The sequence below is a fragment of the Talpa occidentalis genome, unplaced genomic scaffold, assembly GCF_014898055.3.
Source record: "Talpa occidentalis isolate TD23 unplaced genomic scaffold, MPIMG_talOcc4v2.1 talOcc4.12, whole genome shotgun sequence".
Taxonomy (NCBI): Eukaryota; Metazoa; Chordata; class Mammalia; order Eulipotyphla; family Talpidae; genus Talpa; species Talpa occidentalis.
This window is the reverse complement of record NW_023601212.1, coordinates 15,601,344-15,624,621: the sequence shown is the minus strand read 5'-3', so window position 1 is coordinate 15,624,621 and position 23,278 is coordinate 15,601,344. Positions and strand designations below refer to the sequence as shown.

The following is a 23,278-nucleotide window of genomic DNA, read 5'->3' as shown; positions in this document are numbered from 1 at the left end:
AAACTCGGAATACCCGCAACCTATGGAAAGAGTGATAACCCTAAGGCGCATATAAGAGGATGAAGAAGGGTAGAAGGAAAGACGCCAGCTTCTCATTATTTGAGTGTATTTTTTTTTAAAAGATTTATTTTATTCATTCATACAAGCACTGGGTACAGTCAGAAGCACGGGAGGGTGAGAGAATTCACCAGATCCAGAGCGGGGAGCAGAACAGGCAGACTGATGAAATACACTGCTGAGGGGAGCAGCGGGCGGCAGGAGAGGTCTGTGTGCCATGTGGGACCCTTGCCCAGCTCAACCGCTGCGCCACGCCACCAGGGAGGCCCTTTATTTGAGTGTATTTTTGTCATTATTAATTAATCTAGCCTGTGTCAAAATAATTGTAGGACTTCCAAAGTGAATATTTAAAATCTAGAAAAAGCCCCCATACATTACTTTTGTGGTGACGCTAATTTCCTGTTTGATGCCTAATCAGTTTCATGCTGTAAAGCTGAATGTATTTGGAAACCACAAGACCTGAGGGGTAAGTCCTAGGTCAGAAACACTGGGCTGCTCCACCTCAACTCATATCCAGTTTAAAGTTAAATTGGATATCTGTGCTACAAATTTATTTTTAACAATTTTTCACTTTGCTTTTGAAATTACTAATAATGACTTTCTGATTTTCTCTTATGAGTTGGAACCACTTCTTTTTTTTGAGTGCAAGTAGTTTATTTGGGAGGTGATCACTGGTAGGACTCTGGAAAAATGAAGATGGACAGGGAAAAAACTGATATAGGATATTTTATTTATTTTTTTTTCATTTTAAACAAGACCCTTGAAGAGAAAACCAGCTAGGATTCATTTCTTTCAGATCTTAAAGAAAGTGTAACAACTATATACAAAACATTGTAAACATAAAATTGTCCTTGGTTTTACAATGGTCAGTGAAACATATTTTAAGTTCTAGTTGAACAAGATATGCAAGAAGTATGTTGTTCTTGCTAAATTTTGTTGTTAAACCTTTGGATTTCGGGGGCAATTTAAAAACCTATATAGGTCCTATTCCCTGAACATCCTGTGCCTGAAGGGGACTCAGGACCTGTTTTCATTTTATCTGTCTCCAACAGAAAATCTGAAACAATTTATGTGTAAGGGCTGACAGCATTTAGACTTGCGGCTCTGTGTGTGTGTGTGTGTGTGACAGAGCCATTTGTCTCCACGCAGTTATTACAAAACCCCAAAATAGTAAATTGAAGGGTACAAAGGAGTTCCCAACAGGTGCAGAAAGACTTGATCAGTCTTTCCTCTCTGAAGCCACCGCCTCTCTCGTCCCCCAACTTAGCTCGCCTAGGTAAGGAAAATAGAGCATTGTGATCTTCCTCATAACCACTAACTCGGTGTTTTGTTTCACAGCTTTGAAGGACAGCAGGTTTCAGTTGCTGAATTTTTCTAGCAGCGAACTCAAAGTGTCATTGACAAATGTCTCAATTTCTGATGAAGGAAGATACTTTTGCCAGCTCTACACTGACCCCCCCCAGGAAAGTTACACCACAATCACAGTGCTGGGTAAGAATCGTGCGGGGGGCTTGTCCTGGGAGGCGGGAGGGACGGCCCTCCCTACCACATGGCTTCCAGCAGCAAAGGAAAGGTTTGTGGTACGATTTACTGCTCAAATTTGTTCTGGGAAGAATCACCGCCCATCTTGCTAAATTTTAAAAATAGCCTATTTTGCCAAACACTCTAAGGAATGGCAATCAGCAGTCTTTATAGATTCCACCTGCTCTTGGGTTTCAACCCTCAAGCTTCAGAAGCAAAGATCAAGAGAATTTAGAGCCCTCAAATGAATCACTCACCACATGAAATGTCACTGCTTCTAACTACTGGGATTTTTTTCCCTTCTGTGCGAGACAGGGGGAGATGGGCTACCACATCTGTACCCTGTGGCAGAGTCTGTGATGAAATCCGCTTAATGATTTTTTCCTTCTGAGTTACATCTCGTTTAATATTGCTGATCTCTCTTTCTTTGGCTCCACTTATTGCCTTGTTTATTGCTTATACTCTAGATTATGCTGCAAAAATCCCATCTCTTGAACACACACTTTGCCACAAATTGCCGCAGTTGGACGTAAGAGAATTAAGAGCTGCTTCCAGGTAGAGAAAGCTGATAATAAACAAGACTCTTGACAGGCTGCTGGGTCCACCTCTGGTCAGTTGAGTGTCTTCATTTATGACCGCCAGCTTGTGATTTTCAGCAAGCTCCTCGCAGCTAGGTCTCCGTGTTTATAGAGTCAGCAGATTAGTCATGTGTTGAAGGTGGCCTAAATTAGTTACCTTTTGGACAAACATACTGCAGGTATTGCCAGCTGATTGGGATTTTTGAACCTGAGTTTTCAAGGACGTACACTGTAGTGAGATCTCTGATTTACACCTTTGGGAAGATAATGAATCAAAGTCTATTTGAGGCAGCAGACTGCAGCTTTTCGGTGTAATGATATGAAGATTAAGGAGGAAAGATAAATATGAAGGACGTTTTTGCTTGGTGTGTATGAACATATATGTATTTATGGATGTACATATTGAGCTGCTGCCTCATTACTCTGTTTAAACACAGCTGTAAAAGGGAAAATATTTTTTAATTCATTAAATGAAAACATGTCCTTAACACTTAGATCTGTGTTGTTGATAAGAGAAAGTCCTATTGGAAGAAGTCACATTTGAAGTCTGACCATCCAGTTTCTACCATGGTCTGTGTTTAATGCTGGACCACCTTTAGGTGACTCACTTGTCTCTAACTGCCGCTGAGATCGTATTAGACCTGCGTAAATAGATCGCATGGAAGGTTTTGCTGGGATGACTATTTTGGTATTTTGCAGCTGTACCAATATCACAGGCGTGCGTTTAAAGTTTTCTGGCCTTCTGCTAGTATAGAAGTATTTGCAAACACTCTTATTGGAATAAGTCCTTAGCTGCGTAGACCACGCATTGACTGTTCACCTGTTTGCCCACCACCCTGTCACTTTCCCACAAAAGGGACAACAATCACATTGCACCTACCATGGCATTTTGAATTTCTGGAATGTTTTACTACATATGCCATTAAGTGTGAGTAGCTTTATTTCACAGAAAGGGAGAATAATGACAGAGGGCCGTCATTGTGCCTAGGTTAAAAAGCACACAGTGAGAATCAAGGATCACAGACTTCCATGTCCTGTCTCACAGGACCACCTGTGTATCCTCCAATCCAGATGGTTTTTCCATTATACCTTGAATCCTGCTGTTTCAGGATACTTTTTTTCCCCGAAGACATGCACCTTTTGTTTCCAGGATTATATCTGGCCATTGGTAACCAATTATTGTGGGTCAGATTCTGATGTGATAAGTTTCTTCTCTTGAACCCTTGGATTAGGCCAGTTTGACTGAATATACCCAGCGCTTGGCAGTCAGCATGACAGCACTAGACTTTTGAGAGGCAATATTCCTATAATCCTTTTGGAGGTCTGATTATTCTAGAAGTAATAGATTCCTGCCTGTATTGTATAGAAGCGTTAACTTAAATATACTTGAAAGTCATACTAGCAGATACTCTTTTTCTGCAGATATTATGCATTCATTTAATATTCTTTCCATTGAATTTACTCTAGGATTCCTTGACAGAGTAAAATTGTTGTCATCAGTGTTTGAGTCTTTCATATTCCAGAATCTCACAATTTCCACTGATACTCAGATATTCAAACCTTTTTCCTGGGGCTTAGAGTTTTCAGATATTATAACGAATGAAGAACGATTTATTAGCATCTTCATTTCTATCTGCAGTTCTGTGAAAAGGACTCCACGTGCACTTACTTACATAGCTGTCAAACATCTTGATAGGTTGAAGATGCTCATTTTAGTGCATGTGTCTGTTAGTTGTTTGAGGCATTCAGTGAAAATTTCAGCATAATTATAAGACATGGAGATGGGTATTTGTTAGTTACTATTACGTTATCTTACCCATGCTCAAGTTGAAAACTCGCCTATAATATTTTTGTATCATTTTGGTTCCTTTTAAGGTATTCATTCCTTCTAGTTGTGATGAGTTTCTCCAAATTCCATTGTAGGACTCTTCTTATATACTACTATTCATGAGCAGAGATGAATGAGAGAATACACTTCTTTAAGATTAATGTAGTTACTGATAATAGTAGCTAATATTATTACAGTCTTGTCCTTTGAAAATTAGTGTTCACTCTTAAGATTCCAGGAACAGGAGAACCTAATTATTTTAAAGGGTCTAAGAGTAAGATTTCACGTACTGATCAGCTTTAAGACTCCTCTTTTGTTGTAATTAACATGACTCATCTTGATATTGCTGATTTTTTTTAATGTTGTAGGCGGAATATTTATAATTAGCACTCATAGATTTGAGGTTAGCTAAGAAGAACCTTGACATTTCTTTGCTGTTTTCTAGGATTTCCCTCTGTGATTTTCAGTCAGGTCTTCATCTATATACCCCTCCTTAGATATATCTTGGGTTATTTTCATTAATGGCTCAGACAGTTTTTACTAATGTGTCTTATTAGTTATCATTATTACTATCAGTGTCTTATTGGACCATATAGAAGTGTGTTCTCTGGTTAGTGGCAGCTTTAATTCATTTTTCTCTTTAATGGATTTTTATACTCTACTAATCTCCTTTGTATTAAAGTAGACATGAGATGAAAGAGGAAAGAGGATAGAATTAATAGACAAAAATAAACTTGAAGATTTTCTTACCCATCCCCCACCCTTTTTCCAGATAGACTTAAATCACCTCATTTATATTTTTCTAAGCTTTCTCTCTTTAAAACAACATCCGAGAGAAGTCAGCTTTATAAGTGATATCAACCATTATGACTCACATTCAGATTTATTTTATATTTGCAAACCAAACAACTCCCACTCCTTGACTGTTGCGTCTTCTAATCTTGGCAAAAATCAGAAACACTGTTCACAATCTTGAGAAAACTGTGGACTTGGAAAAAAAAAACACTCAAGTATTTCTCAGGATGCTCTTCTCGGTAATAAACAATTCCTTTATTTTTCCACACTGCTTATAGTTCCCAGCATTCTTGAAGTTTTCTCCATGGTCACCCTGACCATAAAGTTAAAGGTGATTTTCCCAGGAGTTGGGGTTGATAGAGGAGTCATTCTCGAAGGTGAGGGAACTTCAGGAGGTGCTACTTGTTCCAATAGACGAAGATGCTGCCAAACCACAGGTCACCCAGATCAGGACCTGTTTGCTGCCAGTCATGCTCTCAGCCCCCAACCAAAAGCTAAGGGACGTTGACATTTTCCTCCAGCCTGATTTATAGTCACCCCGTTCCATGTTATTACTTTGAACCAGCAGACATTATCGATAACATGGAAAGAATATGCCCTCATTGTTGTGACCATCTCATCTACACCTTAACGGCAAACAAATACTTCTTCCCCTAAGAAATACCACTGGTGATGAACAGCTGGAGGAGGTTAGGAGTGGTCAGTGATGAGGAGGGCAAAGGTGTCTTCAGGTTCAGCGTGAAAAAAGGTGAAAATGATGGAAAGATATTCAGGGTGACACAGAAAAGAAATCTCTGACAGAGACTGTGTTGGAGGCTAAAAGCCACAGAGACTTGGCAGTGATCCATACCTTTTAACCACTCCTGGGTCTGCTCATGGAGAAGATTCCCAGGGTGCCACAGAATAACCCTGGAGGCATTTCCTCAGACTGCCCATGCAAACTGGACTTTCGTCTACTCCATGCTGTAGTAATTTCCAGGAGAGCGCTTTGTGTATTCGGTGGCTTTGGCTACTTGCTGTCTTTGTCCCGTCCTGAGAGCCACCCTCCTTAACTGGAGTTCCCTGTGCTCGATTTGAATTATCTTTCAACTGAGGGGTAACCCCTCAGTTCCATTTTTCATGGGGAATCCTTTGCAAATACAACATCAGAAAATATTTTCATCACTATTTTAATTTTTGCTGGACTTTGAAAGAGATTATTTGACCTTCAACCCTACCTTAATTAGGAAGACAGGAGTTTCCTTTTCACCCCCTCTTATTCTGTTTCTTGTCGCTCACCAGTATCTTACTTCCTTAGGGTCAGGAAATGTCAGTCTTCTGACATTTGCTCTCACAATAGCATGATTTCAGTATTCCTGTTCAATATTCCTACCGCACTCAGAATTCAGTAGTATTTGTTGCCCCTAAACATGTAGTCTCTCTGTGGATTCCCTATCGGCCATCTGGCTACATGTGATGAAAATGTATAACTTCCTGATTGTCATCTAGCTCAGATAAACTACATTAAGGAAATAGCTAGCTGAAGTTGTCCTATTTACTTTTGTCACCGCCTTTCTGTGTGTCTTCGAAAGCTGGCAGATGTGCAGCTCCAAATTGGATGTTAGACTATCTCTCTTTATGCTTATTTTTTCTTAAAATGTAAGCTAGGGTAGTTCTTTGCCATGTTTAACTACTCATTTGGGCCATATCACTTTAGCAACACATCCAATTGAGCAAATGGGATGTTTTCCTTTTCCTCGGCAAACAAAGCAGCAGTCTGCTTTTGCTCCGGTCCAGTCCACCCCACCCCCCACCTCAGTGGCTTGCTGAGAGACCTATGCAACAAATCGTTTTCCTTTTCCATAACCTTCTCTGCGAATTTTCAACTGCTTCAATTCTGTGTAAAATTCTTCCTGGCAGCAGAATTTTCACATTGGACTAGAACAGTTGGAAACCCCAAATACGTGGTTTTAATCCCATAATTTATTGAAGCAGTATCAGAGATTTATTATTCAACTTGATCATCAGGATGGCATGTTGCTACATATTTAATTTCTTGTTTCTCTTCTGAGTTGAGAAACTTATTAATCACAAGTCTCAGAACTGTCTTTGCTTATTCATGGTGGTCAGGGCATATGTTCTTAATTTCACTCTGCTGAATTCAGTATTCTCACTGATTTTTATTTCAAGAAGCCTCGGGATATGGATGCACCTCACATGAAATCTACCTTGTCAACTCAGTTTCATAAAAGATAACGTACTCTCTTCATCATCATCCCCATCACGCTATGTACTTTGTTTTGCTATTTGGCATTTCAGCCCCAACATATTTTATTCCGACCATCTTATTACATGTGAAAAGGGTGTTTTTAATTCTGGTATAGAAACTTTCATGTAAGTTCTTGATAATAACTTTCACCTTGAATCTTCAAAATCCTGAGCTTGGGATTTCTGCCTGTGGAAAATTGCTGTAAATTAACTGGCATTTCCTATTATTTCATGGCCATATCCAAAGGGTTTTGTTACTGATCCATTCATTGCAGGTCATGAGAGTCTTCTGGATCTCTGAATCATTTTAATTGAATGGAACTGGTTCTGAGGCACAATTTTCTGTGTGTGTTTATGGTGAGTGATTCTTTTAAGGGACTCCAAGTTTTTGATCTTTGCTGGTTGACTTTGGAATCTTTCATAGGAAGATTTGAAATTGAAAGGTTGAGATCAGTGTGAAATACTCCTTTCAGTGACTTCCAGGTAAGGATGATAATTTAATAGTGTGGACTCTGTTTATTCCTAGATCTCCTTTTCAGTCAGTTTTCTAGTGACTAGTCTTAACATCCATATTGTTATAACTTGGTTACTGAGGCCGGTCATTTTATAGAAATCTTTGGGAGAGAAATTCTAAATTAAGTGATTTTTGCATAATTGACTTGATTTGATGCTGCTTTTGTGTTTCTTCTTTGTTCCCTTCAGTGACAGTTTGTTTTAAATCCCCATTAGCAGCGCCCCATGTTTGTCTCCCTCTCGAGAGTGCTAGTGCAAGTTCCTCACGACTGGGGAGGCATGCCCAGAAATAGATCTCTGTTTAAAAGCACACGTGTTTACTTTACAGTCCCCCCACGCAACCTGATGATCGATATCCAGAAAGACACTGCGGTGGAAGGCGAAGAGATTGAGGTCAACTGCACTGCCATGGCCAGCAAGCCAGCCACGACCATCAGATGGTTCAAAGGGAACAAGGAGCTAAAAGGTAAGATGCAGGTTACCCTGCAGGGAAGTCCCCACCAGCCCCTGATTCTACAGGGTGTGCCTTTGTGGAAGGTAACTGCAAACCTCGCCTCTGAAACAGAAACATCCACTTAGATGTGGTTTATAATCAACCACTGTAAGCACGCCCAGCATTTTATTCTTCTCATTCATACCCTTTTTCTCTGATTTGAGGGTTCATGGTTATCTCTGTGTTGCTGGATTGTTCCTCAAATGTTCAGCAAGAACTATCCCTGACAGCTAGAGGTCCTTAGACCAGGAAAAACTGCCAAGGGTGTCCTCTTGTCTGTGTGTATCCTCAGTTCCTAGTGCTTCTACCCATGACCCACAGTGGCTCCGAACTCCAGATTCTCTTGTTATATACTGAGGACATAAATCACCGTCTCTGCCGTGGTGAATCCCAGGCCTTTACTAACATCTGCCGTGCTGTCTGCTGTGGTGACTCTGTGTTTTCCTGCAAGGATTGTTCTACGTCAACCAAGAATTATAACTGTGAATTTTAGGGACCACCTTTCTTGTGAAACCTGTCATTCAGTTGCTGTTTCACCAGCCTGTTCTTCTGCAAAGTTTTGGTTTTGTGATGGCTACACAGGCAGCGCCTTCAACCCTTCTCTCTCATCTCTCCCTCAGTGCTGGGCCATCCCAGGTTTGATTCCTTGGATACCCAAATATAGGCCACAATGAGCCATTGCATTGGCTAAAGCATCAGTCTTAGCCCAATGGACCCTTTGTTTAAGATTTATTCTTATTTTATTTATATCTTTTACGTCATGTGTATTCCCCATAAAATTCCCACCACCAGTTCACCCGTGAACCATCACCAAAGTCCCTTGTGCTCTTCTCTCCCCTGTTTTGATTCCTTTTCCACCCCTTCCCTTGCAGAATGTCTCTGATTTGGGGTTGCCTGCTACTTTTGCTGTTTTGTTATTGTTATTGTTGTTATTTTTTTTTCTGATCCCTTATTTGGTTCCCCTATATTTCTCGTATAAGTGAAACTATTTGATATTTTTCTTTTTCCTTCTGGCTTATTTCACTGAGCATGATCCCTTCTAGCTCTATCCATGTTGCTACGAATGGCATGAGTTTATCTTTTTTGATTGCTGAATTAAAAAGCATCAGCCTTCCCCCAATGGACCTTTTTTGTCACTTACCCTAAGGGCTCATGCACATCAGCATTCTGATTCCTTCCATTTTAAGGTTGCCTTCAAGTGCTTCCCTGGACAAACGGTTCCAAGGCTGAACTCTCATTTGACAGAAGTGCTAGCTGTGTGCCTCAGTTTCTCTAAAATGGGCATGTTAACATTACATACTCTCTGGAAATCTTACAAGACAAAACGAGTAAATATTTGTAAAGCACATAGCTAGCTAGTTCCTGGGCCAAGGTAAGTGTTCTGTATGTTTCTGTTAAATGAGTAAAGAGAATTCCAGGAAGAAGAGAACAAGTCCTTTTAGAAAGGAGATATAAAAACCTATATCTAGAAGCACTTAAATCTATATATAACAGCTTAAATGTCAAAAAGCTTGCTCTGTTTTAATCTATTTCCTAGGTATGCTTTTGGAAGGAAGGAGTTTCTCATTTCCCCTCTGCTTTTCTGTCCAAGTGAATTGAGCCATTAAATGTGTACCGATAAGTACAAAACATTAAAAGAAAGTTACTGGTGCACCGTGTCCCAGGGAGTGCTGCGTTCAGAAAAGGGGCCGTCTTGGCCTATTCATCCATCCGGAAGCCTCCCCCCTCCTTTTCTGGGTGTTCTTGGACACGTCTCCCATCTGGCCTGAAGCCTATATCTTACTTTGCTCTACCCACTGCCACTGTGATTTTTTTGTGGTCTTCCAACATTCTCAGAGTTTAAACATTTCAATCACAATTTCAATTATGTAAATCCATTTACTTTCCCTCTTAATTGTCACTAATGGGGGTGGGCGAAGGGGGCCATTGACATCTCCTACTGATTGAATTACTTCGGGGTTTTGGATGATGGCCTGGAATTTTTGAACCACATGGCAGCCTGGTGGATGCTTCCAGTTCAGATGGTTATAGGGGTGACCGCCTCTCTCCTTTCCTCCTGAATGCCTTAAACAGTCAGATGTCAGGGTGGCTCAGTTTTCAGCTGCTTTTTTGTGGGAGGATAGAAGGGCTATGCATCGTATACTTAAATAAAGATCATATACATTATGTGGGATTATTTTTAATGTTAAATACTATCCTGCAAGTAGGAAATTACCAGTTTCTCAAATACCTACCCATAGATTACCCACATCCCCAGTGACTGCCATCCTATTTGTTAAAATAGCAATGCTGGACTTGGTGAAAAAAAATTCACTGGTTACCAGAGAGAACGGGCAGGGGGTGCGGGGGCAGCGGAGGGAGGAGATAGAATGTTGGCACAGGTGGCTTGATGGACTCTGGGTAGAACACGCATGTATAGAGGTGCAAACATATAGCCAAAATTATATTGTCAAAAGGTAAAACATTAAGTAATAATAACAAAGTTTTTTGGGTTTTTTTTTTTTTTTTTTTTTTTGGTAATAGCAACACCGGGAGTGGAGAGGGCATGAAAACTGTGAGAAAAATACACTCAACTCTGGTTTCTTGCTACACTGTACCCACAGGCAAATCGGAGGTGGAGGAGTGGTCAGACATGTACACTGTGACCAGTCAGCTGATGCTGAAGGTGAACAAGGAGGACGATGGGGTCCCGGTGATCTGCCAGGTGGAGCACCCCGCCGTCACTGGAAACTTGCAGACCCAGCGGTACCTAGAAGTACAGTGTGAGTACCTGTCTTAGCCCACCCAGGAAACTGTAACGAAACACCACACACTGAGTAGCATATGAATGGCAGAAATTTATTTCTTACAGTTCTGGAGTCTGGGACATTCAAGATCAAGGTGCCCACTTGGTCAGAGCCTAGGGAACCCTCATAGCCAATGATGTCTCTCTGTCCTCACTCAGCAGAAGCAGCGAGGGAGGTCTCTGGAACCTGTTTTATAAGAGCATGCAGGAGGACCCCACCATCCTAACCTCAGGCCCCACCTCCCAACACCATCATATCAGGGATTAGCTTCTCAAGGAAGGACCTTTGGGGAGACACAACTGTCCAAACCATAGCAGTAGTTTATGCTGAGGGCATATAGGAGCGGTTGCTTAAACGAAGCCATTTCTTGAATACCTATGTTTTCTATAGTAGAGATAGAATTTTTATCTTGTTGTCTTGGTAGAAAAGTAATCAAAGGATTATTTTCCTGAAACATTGCCATATTACAGAGTGCCAATGAGGATTTTGAAAATACTGCGTTTAACCCAAATGTAAACCTTTAAAATGATTCCAATCTGCTCTAGCACACAACTTAATTAAATTTGGTAAATATGGATTGTAATGATTTCTGTGCCAACTTCAGAATTCAGGGTAATTCCCCCCACTTCTTTAACCTCATCGTAAGTACTGAATTTTTATAAAAGTGTTTTTATTCCCAATCAGCAGCAGTACTTTGTTTTAAATTTCACGTTCTCTTCCATTTTTAGCTTAAATTATAAGAATGAGTTTGGAAGTGGAGCTCTTTGGGATCAGTGCCACAAGTATTGTGATTTCCCCCATAAAATTAAGATACTGTCGAGTGAGATTGTCTCCTCACTGTGCTTTGTGGACTAACAGCTCTCTAGAATTCTCTTCTGGACTCTTCTACCTGGGAGAAAATATATGTTTTCTCCACAAAGCCATCCTTGCACGAAGGTAGCTAGCTGCTGACTTTTCACCAGCAGGCTTCTCGAAGGGCCCTGGGGGTTGAATGTGCTGGAGTTAGGGGTTTGATTGCAATGGTAACGACTGAGTGTCTGGCAGGTGCAGCACAACCCTCACTGAACCCCTGTATTTGTTTTCGGGGGCTGCTATAACAAATGAACACAGAGTTGTTGGCTTAAACTAACAAAAATTATTCTTTTCAGTGTTTGGAAGCCAGATACCTAAAATCAAGGTGTTAGCAAAGCTCCTCTCTCCAGAGACAAGGAGAGGGCCTTCCTTTTCTCATTTCTGGAGGCTCCAGACTTTCCTTGGCCTGTACCCGAGTCAGTCTCATCTCTATCTCTGTCTCGACATGACCTTTCCTTCTTCTCTATGTGTCTTTTTTATCTGGTCATTTGTCATTGGACTTTGGGCCCTCACATATCATCAAAAATAGTCTCTTTTCAAGACCCTTAATTATATTTGCAAAGACCCTTTTCCAAATAAGGTCACACTCCAATGTTCCAGGGGTTTGGAAGTGAGCATATCTTTGGGGAGCCACTGTCTCAACCCATTGTGACCTTTAGGGTTTGTCTAAATTGCCTGAGCAAAATGGGGGGTAAGGAAAGTTGCTTCTGATCACTTGTGGGAATTTTGGCTACAATCAAGTGTAGAAAGTTGCTTTTCAGAGACCACCCCACCCCACCCTTCCTTTAGTCTGTGAGCTGGGCTCAATTTAACATTACATAAGGCAGGTTTTTCTTGTTAATTCATTTCCTCTACTTCATTATGTAGCTTCATTATGGGCATCATGCTTATAATTTTCATATCACTAAAACTATTGTGGTGTAATGTCCCTATAATGGGAAAACAGAAATGATCAGATATTATCTAAATTGGCAGATAGTAGATTTCTTGTGACTTGGTTAATATGTAATTCATTTAAGCAAACTTAATATCCATTAACTTTCCTTGTAGGGGCCCATTAGCTTTAATAATACATTAGCTCTTTTGTGAGACCTGAGTAGATATTCACCAATTTCCCACCCCGAAACTTTCTTAGTAGTTTCCTAGAGTAGCTTCTAAATAGAATACAGCCTCGCCCATCTACAAAATTACATTTGTTCCCAAATGCAAACTATTGCAAACACTGTGCCTCCTACCCCTTGGAAACTTGACAATGATCTTTATTAGCTTTGTCTTCCATAGTCTATAGATTCAAGTGTGATTTGCTCCTTCCAAGAAGAGGAACAAGAGCTCCATGTCTGAGTCTATTTGACTTCAGTCTTGTGATGTCCTTTTTGGAAAGTGACTCCAAAAAATGAAGATTCATCTAGTGATCATTTTAAACTCTAACGTGACGCCTTTTTTATGGGAGACTGTTCTTTTGTCTGACATAAGCCGCACATTTTTATCCTTGATACCCTGGTTCTTGGAATGTATATAAGGAAAGAACTCTTTTTGTATAAAAGGTTAAGAATCACAAAGTGTTGCATTAGTCCAAATGGGGATTTAGAGTCTGCTTTGGCATCTTAATGAAGGTACTGTTTGCTCAATGAGTCACCTGATCATTTGCTACCTTCCAATCCTTGAGCACTACCAAGAACTTTACAAGTCAGCCAGGAATTCCTTCTTCAAACATGATTGGAATTCTTTACATCATTTCCTGCCAGCTTTACTCTCCTTGAATACCAACAGCCATCTATCTAATGCCTCATGCCTCAGAGTCCTAAGGTCCTCAGTCACTGTGCACTACAGATTAATCTGTCTCTGGCCAGTGGGGTTGGTGGCCCTGCTCTTTCCTCCCATAGGAGTCCTCTCTCTGTCTCTCTCAAAGCACCTATCTTGATGGTCTTCAGAAAAGAGCTACTTGAATGCATGAGATTCTGTAGCCAATCTTCATGGGTGCTGAACTGTTTTGGATGCCCTGTGAGAGGCAGCCATCAGCCCCTTATTGATTCATTGGCTCAAATTCTTAGAGTCAGTATTTCTTAGCCTTCTTCAAATGACTGGCCCCTGTAAGAATCTTTTGATAGCTATAGACCTGGGAAAGATAAACAAAATCACATTTTCACCACCTTTGCCTATAATTTAAGGAGGCCATTTTCCCTACAGCATTTTCCTAACTTCTGTTATTTGAGGGTCACAGTCCCAAGTTTTACCATATCCACAGGTCATCTGTATTTTTACCTCATTGAGAATTTTTCTTTGTCTCACTTCATTCCTTTAACCTAGCCTAGACCTATGTAAAAAAATCTATAAAATTAATTTCATTAGCCATGTCTATTGTATCTAATTATCACTGAAATAAATATACAACCATTATTTTTCATGTCCTTTGTCCCCTAAATGATTTCTTAGACTCTCCCTGATCCACATAGCTTATCACCAGGAAATCCTAAACTCAACCAAGGAGCTTAGATGAAGAATTGCTCTACTCTGCTTCAATAAGCCTGCCTTGAAGGCACATCTAGCCTGCTGGGATTAGCATTAAGTATACTCACTTGCTCCAACCATGACCTGTTGTACTCCATGAAGCTTATGGAAACCTCTCTCTACCTCCTGTGAAATGAATAGATATTAATCAGGATATGAAGGGAGTTAAATGAGAGATAATGGATTGGAATTCTGTAGAAGCTATGTCTTCTTAACAAATAGTATTTTTAGAAAAGGAAATGAAATTATGAAAAGTACATCATATGCCATTAAATATCGTACTTTACAAGTATGACCGGAACAAGGATGAGGTGTAACCTGAAATGGAGCACAGCCACATTGCTTGCAAGATGAGGCTTGAGCTACAATTCAGAATGGCTTTTGTCTTGTGGACTTAAGTCCTAATTAACTGAACATGGAATGTTGCAGTGTTTGTTAGTACCCTTATTTGTGGTACGAAGAGAAACTGTTGCGCCCAATTATGTGAAAAATCAGCCAGATGTGTATGCTGTCATACTTTTAATAATCCTTAAGTTTTTTGGTGAGTACAGATATTAATTGTGTAGTATGCATTGAAGTGATTAACATCAATGTAATTTATCATCTGGAGATTTCTGAACATAAATAAATGAGTTGTTTTGTTCAGCAAGGTGTTGACCCCTTCAGAATTAGTGAATTAAAGCCCCCCCATTTTTATCATAAATATGAAAGGCACCACAATCAGCCAAGTGTTCAGTTATTTGATTTTCTGGGGCATTAGCCGCTCTTGTTTGTGACATTTCCCTGTTGGGTGCTCGTTTGCAAGCTCATTAATAAGGTTTTCTCATAGGAACGTTGCTGGGAATGAAGAACATACAGTAGGGCTCTCCGTTTTCTAGCTTTCATTCTGAGACTCAGCAAGGATACAGCAGCCACATGCAGTTAAATGTTTAAAACAGAAAATAATTATACTCGCGAGCTGGAATTCAAAGCTCTCTTTCCTTAGATGTTAGGCAGTGAGCAGTTTTGCTTTTTAATGTTCTGAGCTATGTGACCCTAAATTCTCCCCCGTGCATTTTTTTCCCCGCAAATATCTGTGTGTTGCTTAAATTTTCAACACGGTTGATTATAGTAGAAGGTGATACAATTGTAGCATGGTTAGTGCAGCTTTAGATCTGAGGGAACATACTCTTGTCAAATAAAAGCCTGTTTAAATGAGAACAGTTCACTGTCTGAGCATTAAAAGGAAACTGTCTAAATAGCATCAAGGTGGCAACACGTAGCGACGTAAGCTGGGAATTCAAAGAAAAGCTGCGACCCTCAGTATGGAATTCAGATTGCTGTGCCGGGGGGAGAGCCTTCCTCTGGACTGAGGTGAATCTGAAGCTCTAGAATTACTGCTGTGTGTCTTTTACTTTCCCCCATCACAGCCTGGCTCTTTAAAATGTGTTGCAAAAGTCCTCATTTTGTGAGGGCTTGGTGTGTGTGCATACTGATAAAAAAAAAAAAAAAAAGGTTGGGGAGGGGAGAAATTTAAGAGATGAGTTTTGAAAGAAGATGAAAACAAAGACTGTAGAAACGGGTGTGTAAATGCTTTCCCTGCTCTGATTATCGTCTGACAGTTAATCGTGAATGTGGGCATCATTTTCAAAATGAGTTTTATTGACTTGATAGAGCCAGGTATTTTGTAAATCCATATTCCCTTTCACCCAAGGTCCAGAAAGGGTAGACACTTTTTTTTTGTTTTATTCCCTCAAATGGGGGAAAATTGGTTATTGAGGAGATGATCAAAACCTGTGCTTCATCTGTGCCAAAATAAATGTTTCTCTGGTATCGATAGTGCCCTGCAGTGAAGGAGGGAGAAAAACCTGGAAATTGGACAATCTCTCCTGTGTGGATTGGAGGATGAGATGTCGTCTTCGAGAGCAGCTCCCCATCACTGCTGTTCCCGGGCTGCATTCTTCAAAGCATCATAAGCCCGCATCTTCAGACTTGCCTGTTTTTTTCTGATCTGCAGTCTTTTTTTTAAGAGAATATGCTTTTCCTCCCACAATCCTTTTTTTTTTTTTTATGAATTGAGTTTCAAGGAAGTTATTTCTATATTTACCCTTCCTCACGAGAAATAAGCAAGGTGTGGAGACCCCCTGATTCAAGCTAATACTTTAACCTGCCATTTCTTGTGTGACACTGAGCAGTGGCAGGCCTGAGCTCCTGAGGTGATTAGCGTCCTGCGGGGATGCAGTGCCACAGGGGCAGGAGGCCCCGAAACCCATGTTCAGAGTGTAGCCAGCAAATGTGAGCCATGTGCTTTATGGGCAAGACTTGACTGACCCTTAGGATGTCACATCGCTCCCTCCCCTCCCCCAGGAAAGAAGCCTCTTACGGACCTGCCCACATCTCGACACCTGACAAGATGTTTTTGGCAGAGACAGGCGTTTGGCAGAGACGTGTCTCTGAGGCTGTGGGCAGGGCTGTTAGTCTTCTCATGTGCCCGCTTCACTTAATGGTTTTTAAGTCAAGGTCAAATCTGATTCTGTGGAAGGTTAAATGGCTGTGAAGCTGACATAGACAAATAGAACAAGAAAGGTCAAGCACCAACCTTTATATAATACCACCTTTGAGAGACACCAGAAATGCAAAATAAATATGTAGTGACATAGAACTATGTCAACCAGAACACCTGGGCTGAACCGAAATGTTGGGAACTTCCAAAGAAAAAGTACAATTCTATTTTGTGACAAGAGCTTTTGCACCATTCAACAAAGAGGCCATTAGACCGAGGTTGCTCCAGTACCTGGTAACTGACCTCACTCAGCAAGAAACCTCAAGCAGAGCCGGTGTGCTCCACCTGAGGAGGTGCAACTTGAGAACCAGTCTCAGGCAGCCCAAACCAAGCGCCACTTAACCTACAGCCAGATCATTTCCTTGCTCTGCTTCTGCATATTCTCTGAGAAAACCTGCCCCCAGTCCTGTGGGTGGGGCAGGCCTACCCACTCTTGAGTTCGGTGCTGCCTGGTGGGAATCAATATATGCGCAAATAACCACTTGATGATTTTGATGTGCCTCGTTTATCTTTGACAGGGATAAGATGGATTCATGGCTTGGTTTTATTTTATAATCAGTAGCAGAGCTATGAGTAGAAGTTCCTGCCCCTTTATTTCTGCACTTTCTCTCATGCATGCATTCATTCATTCATTCATGCAACAAATATAACTTGGATACCTACTGCATGCCAGGCACGGGCACTGATCTAGACACCCAGAATAGAAAAATACAAAACCTTGCCTTCCTGCAGAGCTAACGTTCTTGTGCAGAAAATCTCACTAAATGGATTTTCTCACCCAGAGTTCTTCAAATTTTGAAAAGTTCTCAAAGATCTAGAGGGGTGCTGTGTGAGTGAGGGTGCACCCCACTTCAGAAGCACTAGAAGTGTAAATTTCTGCCACTACCCTATGGAATAAAATTGGATTCTGTTGGGTGAATGATCATTTCAGTACCCACAGAATACTGGCATGCTGCAACACAAGGAAATTGTGTTCTCCTGGGGTCGAATGGCACGTGCTCTCAGCCCCACCAGCTTTGACTCATCCCGCTCAGGAAGCCCAGCCCTCCGCAAGAAGGGCAGGTTAAGTAATGGAACTCACACAACAGGTGTGACAGCGGGAGGCCTTCACCTCACAAACAAATGACATAAAGGCCACAAAAATTGCCCATGAATGTGTTATCATAATAGAAAGCAGCCGTGTTGCAGGATGGTCCCTTTGAGTCCCCTGAGAGCTGGCTGTGCTTCTCTCGCCAGACCTGGCCACCTTGTGTTGCTAGGCATTGCCTCCGTGGTGCAAAACTGTCCTCTCCCAAACATTTAGGCAGGTATATTGTGGGGGTGGATTCTTGCTTTGAGCTTCAACAGTCCCTCATACTAACCAAATCTCAGGTTAATCTTTGCTTTGTCATGCACCTCCAAATGGGTATAATCCGCCATGACTGACAAAGAGTCTTCAGTCACAGCAGCTGCACCTGAATGCACAGGCACTGACCCAAGTACGGTCCTGGCCATCTGACACCGCTGGACCCTGAGTTCTCCCAGCCCTGACCCGGGAGCACTTGGCCCACAGGCATCCAGTCTCAGCCTAACTGCTTTTAGAGACTCTCAGATGAAATATAAATGAGAGACACTAAGAGCCTGTGTCCCAAATGCTGTTCACAGGCAGATATGACGCCCAGCCCTTGGGCCTGGTTGCAGTGAGTATGTCAAAGAACATTTGATGCCCGTATTTCCTGAATTAAAATTTTCAAGGAGAGCGTCAGGAGCCCCTGGGTGGGTAGGTATCAGACTGGCATATCAAACTCCTTCCCGACTGCCTTGGCTCTGCTGTGCAGGACAGGTGACATCCTTGGCAAACAGAACCTGCAAAGTACCTTTTCTTAATAAACAATATTTAAGATTAATGTTGTGATCTAGAGAGAAGGAGACTGTGACTTTTCATTTACATAGGAACGTGAAATACAGGTTACAGAGTCTTGAGTCTCCTGAGAAGATCGTTGAATGTGGTGCAAGGTCAGACTGGCATGAAATCAATTGTAATCTGCCAGCAAACCATCCGAATTGCTTAGAGAGCTTCCATATATATATACACACACACACACACACACACACACACACACACACACACACTCTTTTCCCCTTTATAGAGACAGCAAAGTGCATTTAAAGAAAGTCTCATCCAGTCAGAATGTCTGCCTCATATTATTTTTTTAATCAGTTGCTGCTGTAGTGTGACCAAAACCGCCTGGTATTTAACCCTCTGTGCAACTTTGACTAATGAATGTGTTTTGTCTGCGATAGCAGTCTTGCTAGACGTCTTTTATGGGGGCTTTAAAAAATTGCCATATATTATGAAAACCTCAGATCCCTTGAGTTAATTGATTGGCTGTTGGCAGTGCCATCTCTATAACCGTAATGTGCCATAATTGCTCAGACCTAACTATTTTTCTTATTTTTATCCAGTGGTTCCGTTTTATAATGACATTAAGCTATCCTGAGCGATACATTTCTGGACAGTTATTGCACTTGGGTGGGAAGTGTCATCTGGCTTTTAGCCTTGCGCCTGACGACACCAACCGAGGCGTAAAATGATCACCCAGAAAATGTACTGGGCCTTACCTCATTACTTACAAATAAATCTTGGAGTCTGGTTCTGTTTCAGGAAAGATTTGGTGAGTTATAATGTTTGATTTATGAACATAATTAAAATATAAATGATGAGCTCTGGGCTATTCAATCAGCCATCTGGATTGTTCAGTATTTTGACATACTCAGGATCTTCCTGGGAAAATTTAACATCCCTGAATTCTAGAGGAGCCAACGACATCCCAGGGTTTCTATTCCACCCGTTGAGAACACTTGTGTTCTCCTTCCAGGGCAAAGGAAGGGGACAGAATTTGTTTTTAAGTTTCCTTTACCTCCAGGAGGATATTGGCACACAGACCCTCAGTTGGTTCCTAGGTTGGATGTGGAGATGGCTCAGCTGCCCATGATCAGGTAATAAGTGCATAAACATCACATTTGCCAACAGAGGAGGACATTTTTCTCTATAATACAAGCAAATTTAATGTTTACCTTTTGAGTCAGCCATTAAGGTACCTATGGCAGCTGTCCCTATAAGTAGATGTTTCTTCAGAAACCTTAAGAGTAAATTGGGAAAATCAGTTATCCAAATTGAATGTGTATTTTCTTTGGCTTAGTGTGTATTTTTTTTTTTTAACCGAAGTTCCAGGTATAGCAAGTCCTTAGTTTGTTCTTCCTAATTTATGTGAGTAATTGACAAGTGCAAATAGCCGTTAGGAACATAAAAAAAGCCTTTAAAACAAACTCACTGGTACTGAAAAGGCAGGGTGGATAGATTTTCAGCATTTTCTTTATTATTAATGGAAGTTGAGCCTGTAAAACCCTGAGTGCACCATGCAGAAAAATAGACCCTCTCGGTCTGCTTGTAAATTACACAAAGGGAAAAAAATGCCAAAAAAACCTTCCACATAGGCCAGCAAGCATTCCACTTCTCCTTAATTAATGGGCCAAAGTCAGCAGTGCATGGAAAATGTAGCCCTTCGGTGGATCGGCGATTAACCTATAAGCAAATGTTACATTTCAGCCCAAATTCTGGGCTTTAAATTTAGCCTCACCCAGGATAGTTCAATAGTAAGAATGACAGAGGTTCCCTGGCCAGGAACTCCACAAGCACTGCCATTTCTGAGTATGAACTGTTAACAGAGCAGATCTTTTATTGTCTATGCTTTCATTGGTATGACCTCTCGTTATTATTTTTGTGCCTTTTTTTAAATAAACTACACCAGCTAGCCGTGCGTGTGTGTGTGTGTGTGTGTGTGTGTGTCCACACATGGCACCCAGTGGTTGCAGTTGGCCTACAAAGGTCTATAGCCCAGGAGCTCCCGTGTCCACCTAACAGCCCATGCTCACTCAAGGTCATCCGTTTGTCCTTCATGAGTACACCCGCCTTTCTTTAATGACTGTCATTCCAACGCAGTTATCAGTGTCTGGAAACCTCTGCACCATTTTGTTCTTAAGCATTTCATTTGCCATCATGTCCAAGAATAGAAGTGTGTTACTTGCAAGGGTCAGCTGGCGCTTTCGGGCCTATTAACTTATGGTCTCTGGCAAGTGACTTAGCTTCTCAGAAAGCATTCCTGGTACTCAGTGTGCAGTGCATGCTGGTACATGGGAAGGAGCTCTTAAAAGGTTTGGAATGTCACATGGTTCTCAGAGACATACGAGAAAGATCTGTGATCGGAGCAAGACTATAAAAATGTGTCTGGAAAGCAGCCATCACTGGAGAGGTCTCCCTAATGCAGCTTATTTAGCGGTGCACAGGTTGAGATTGGCGGGGCTGCCATATTTCTGCTGTGTCCCTTATTCCATAGGATGAATGTTAATGAGCTAGCCAGAGCTTGTCAAAGGCCAGGGGGCTGTGGGTATCTGAAAAAGTAAAGTATGGAAATTGTTTTGACCTTTCAGCCAACTGATGTTTTGCCCTCTCACACTTATTACTCTTGGGTACATGGCCAAAAATGTACATTTAGAGAGCCACAGATTTAAATGAGAAAAGTGATTTAGGGATTAATAGCTTGGTAGTTAAGTGGAGGAAAAAAACCTCCCCATTCCATTCAAGGTTATTTTTTGGTTTTTTTGCTTTTTTTTTTTTTTTTTTAATTTGTATGTCTGTGTATCTAAAATTAATCCCAGCCTTTTCCACTTCCCCACTCCCGGCCCTCCTCAGCATTCATCTCCTACCCGCCCCCTCCAAACTCAGAAATACGTTTTTTAAGTAACTGTTAGAAATAGGACTATCCCCTGCCTCACTTTTCTAAGTCCTTCGTTGCATTAGGAAGCTTGGGAATACTTTGTGGCCTTTAGTTATGGATTGGTACTGGGAAATATGGTTTTCATCTAGAAAGCCCTCCCATCATGTATTTCATGGATGGTCTCTCATTGGGCTCTGTCTGTGACCTTGGGCGAGCTAGTCCATTCTCTGGGTACCAAGTGTCTCCCTTCCTAAAAATGGGCTCTCACCACCACGCACGGCTCCTCTTCCTGTCCTTCCTTCCTCTATGTTTACGTTGAGACATCAGCGAGTTTCATTAGGGGCCCCCTGGAACCTCCCAGTTCCTTCTTCTCCAGGCCTTTCAGCTAGAATTCAGGAGTTTTGCTTTCCTCGTTTGAAAACAAGAGCCTGGAAGAGGCAAACTTATTAATATGCAGCATCACAGCAAATTGTCACGTAGTAATATATGATATATGATAAAATGTATCAATTCTGAGCACCCCAAATCTCTGTGGCTTCACCTCAGCATGAAGGCAAATGAGTTTCCTTTAGCTTGAGTGAGTTTGGAGATAAACTTCAATGTAACAAAATGTATTTCACAGGAAATGTTTGATGTGGCACAGTTGGCTTATGAATCTCTTATCTATTCGCGGTTCACTCCTTAGAGTTATTAGTCAATTTAATTTGAGCAAATGCCAGGATTACTAACTAATTAGAAGGATGTTACTGAAGGCTTGAGGACGGGAGAGTCGGCGCTGGCGGTGTGGGGTTTGTGGCCGCGTGCTGGTCTGATTTCGCCTGATGATACCATTTGCTAAACATTATACTTTGTGTTGTCGTCACACAGATAAGCCTCAAGTGCATATTCAGATGACTTATCCTGTACAAGGCCTAACCCGGGAAGGGGACGCGCTTGAGTTAACATGTGAAGCCATCGGGAAGCCCCAGTAAGTTCTGAAGGCCAAGGTTGGCAGAGGGTCGTGAGCAGTAAATGTCACAACACAGAGATGTGCATTCACAACGCACTGGCCTGTCACCTGTCTCCTGCTGTAAGGGATGGAAGATTTTTCAGGAAATAAAAGAATGTTCTGTGAAAAGGGGAATAAATATCTGTGGTTCCTAATGGCCAGGAGTGGGAGAAAAATGAAATGCCAGCTAAGATTGAAATCTCAGCTAATTCTATTTTATTATCATCAGCATGATTGTCAGACCTATTTTCTCTCTCACACACAAAATAATCCTAATAAATTTTTAGTGTGCCCACAATCTAATGATATCTGCTACCTTCTGTGTTTATGTCTGAGCTGCTGGAAAGGTGGTTTTCAGGCTTAAATTGAGCGGCTGTCTTCAGGACCAGCTGCAGGCAAATGAATTTGCCCTGCCTTTAATTTTGCTTCTCCTTCCTTCAAAGAAAAGTGTCAGCCTTGACTCCTGGAAATACTTCTGCTAGCAAGGAATGCTTCGGAAACTTTTCTCAAGGAATATATTTTTTTTTTCCTCAAGGAACATTTTATTTATACACACACACACACACACACACACACACACGCATGCATGAATTGCATAAGAGAATTGCATAGGAAAACCAACTTACATTTTTATTTCACTGAAATGTATGAAAAGGCTACTTCACTTGCCCTGCTTATTGAATGATAGTGAATTAGAGAAACTACATGTGTCATAAATACAACAAAATAGCTACGTGGTGGCAGGATGTTGATAGTATTCAGCTTCATTAGGAGAGCAGAGGGAGTCTTCCATCTCTCTAATGGAGTGAAGAT

The 23,278-nt window shown here is 41.3% G+C and overlaps 1 protein-coding gene and 1 long non-coding RNA gene across 12 annotated transcripts in view; one reads left to right on the top strand and one right to left on the bottom strand.

Moving 5' to 3' along the window:
- The window catches only part of CADM1 (cell adhesion molecule 1), a 315,335-nt gene that overhangs the window by 253,855 nt on the left and 38,202 nt on the right, over window positions 1-23,278 (top strand). For all 10 annotated transcript variants that reach the window (XM_054693117.1, XM_054693116.1, XM_054693119.1 and 7 more), the window contains exons 3-6: window positions 1,396-1,548; window positions 7,868-8,005; window positions 10,636-10,794; window positions 22,345-22,444. In XM_054693117.1, the coding sequence (XP_054549092.1) occupies window positions 1,396-1,548; window positions 7,868-8,005; window positions 10,636-10,794; window positions 22,345-22,444 (550 nt within the window). The remainder of the gene's footprint in view (window positions 1-1,395; window positions 1,549-7,867; window positions 8,006-10,635; window positions 10,795-22,344; window positions 22,445-23,278) is intronic.
- On the bottom strand, window positions 14,256-23,272 carry LOC129145463 (uncharacterized). Of its 2 annotated transcripts, none has more exons than XR_008551038.1 (3): window positions 23,092-23,272; window positions 21,746-21,905; window positions 14,256-14,304 (listed from the first exon to the last, which is right to left on the bottom strand). It is a non-coding gene; the product is annotated as an uncharacterized LOC129145463 (long non-coding RNA). The 2 variants fall into 2 exon arrangements; XR_008551037.1 differs by lacking the exon at window positions 14,256-14,304 and adding an exon at window positions 20,870-21,151.